The 1,151-nt window shown below is 53.2% G+C and overlaps 1 protein-coding gene across 1 annotated transcript in view; it reads right to left on the bottom strand.

The window, feature by feature from the left end:
• The window catches only part of LOC130587502 (plexin domain-containing protein 1-like), a gene marked incomplete at its 3' end in the record, with an annotated part of 14,204 nt that overhangs the window by 4,685 nt on the left and 8,368 nt on the right, over nt 1-1,151 (bottom strand). Inside the window, exons 5-6 of the mRNA XM_057388484.1 lie at nt 966-1,084; nt 323-422 (exon numbers count right to left, since the gene is read on the bottom strand). Of these exons, the coding sequence (XP_057244467.1) occupies nt 323-422; nt 966-1,084 (219 nt within the window). The remainder of the gene's footprint in view (nt 1-322; nt 423-965; nt 1,085-1,151) is intronic.

Below are 1,151 nucleotides of genomic sequence, written 5' to 3'. Positions count from 1 at the left end.
AGTCTCATTTGGAATTTAATAAGAATGGGATTTTTCCCCTCTTCCTCATCAAAGCAGAGCTTGGCTGCTCGTGGAGATCCTGAACTGGGCAAAGTCTCACCCAGAGCACGAGGATGGGGAGATGCACCCGAGGGGGATGAATCCCAAAAAGAGACCCCAAAAACAACACAAGGGGAACACGAGGGGCAGCCAAACCCCACACACACMCCCTGGGAACCCAGCAGAGCATCCTCACCTCCTGAAATCCCCAAAGGTGAGGATCCCACCCCTCTCCCTGCGGGATCAGCCCTTCCCTGCCCTGGCAGCTCCTGCAGGGACTCACCGGGCACGTCGGGGGAAGGGTTGAGGACCATGAAAGCGTCCGAGAGCCCGGCTTTGACGGGGTGCTGGGCAGCGCTGATCTGCAGCACCGGCACCGGGATCTGCAACGGGGACAGAGGAGGTGACAGACCCACCCCAGGCTGCCACTGATGCCTTAGGATTTTTTGTTTCTATATTTTCATGCGTCTGTATTCTTGTATTTTTCTAGTACAGCACTAAAAACTAGCATTCTCTCATCTTTAGACAAAGCAATTCCTCTCTGAGCTGAATCCAAGGACACCTCACTGCCTCAGAGCCCCAAAATATGGAAATAACAGAGGGTTGGAGGGGAACAAGTTTGGGGTGGTTGACATCATCACCTGTAAAGATCATTGGAGAATTAAGACCCAATATTTTAATAAGGCAGAACTTATAAAAGGTGAAGATCTCATGACTCAGTGTCCATTTGGGGTGTGGCCTCAGGAGGAGGCTTTGTCTGCCCTAATGTACCAGTAGGGCTGTTAGGCCTGGATTAAAGCTGTCTATTCTCATTCTCTTAACTCTATTTTAGATTAGCCTGATTGATAAAGCATCACCAGGAGTGTCCAACCCCACTCCCAACCCCACAAAAAACCCCGAGGGGACCCCACCAGAGCCCCTCTCACCTCCTTGTAGCCAAAAACGATCCTGCCGCTGCTGTGCAGGGCGGCCTGGAAGGTGAAGCTGCCCAGGTCCTCCTTGCCCTGCAGRTAGACCTTGTCCCACTGCACCACGAACACCGTCCCTGGGGGTCAGCAGGGTGTGGTCAGTCCTTCCCCTGCTCATTTCACCCACCTGAGCCTTCCTCTCCC

Source organism: Malurus melanocephalus, unplaced genomic scaffold (genome assembly GCF_030028575.1).
Source record: "Malurus melanocephalus ecotype Western Australia unplaced genomic scaffold, MMel_1.1 scaffold_1996, whole genome shotgun sequence".
Lineage (NCBI taxonomy): Eukaryota > Metazoa > Chordata > Aves > Passeriformes > Maluridae > Malurus > Malurus melanocephalus.
Note: the sequence above shows the minus strand (reverse complement) of the source record. Positions and strands in the feature narration are given on the sequence as shown.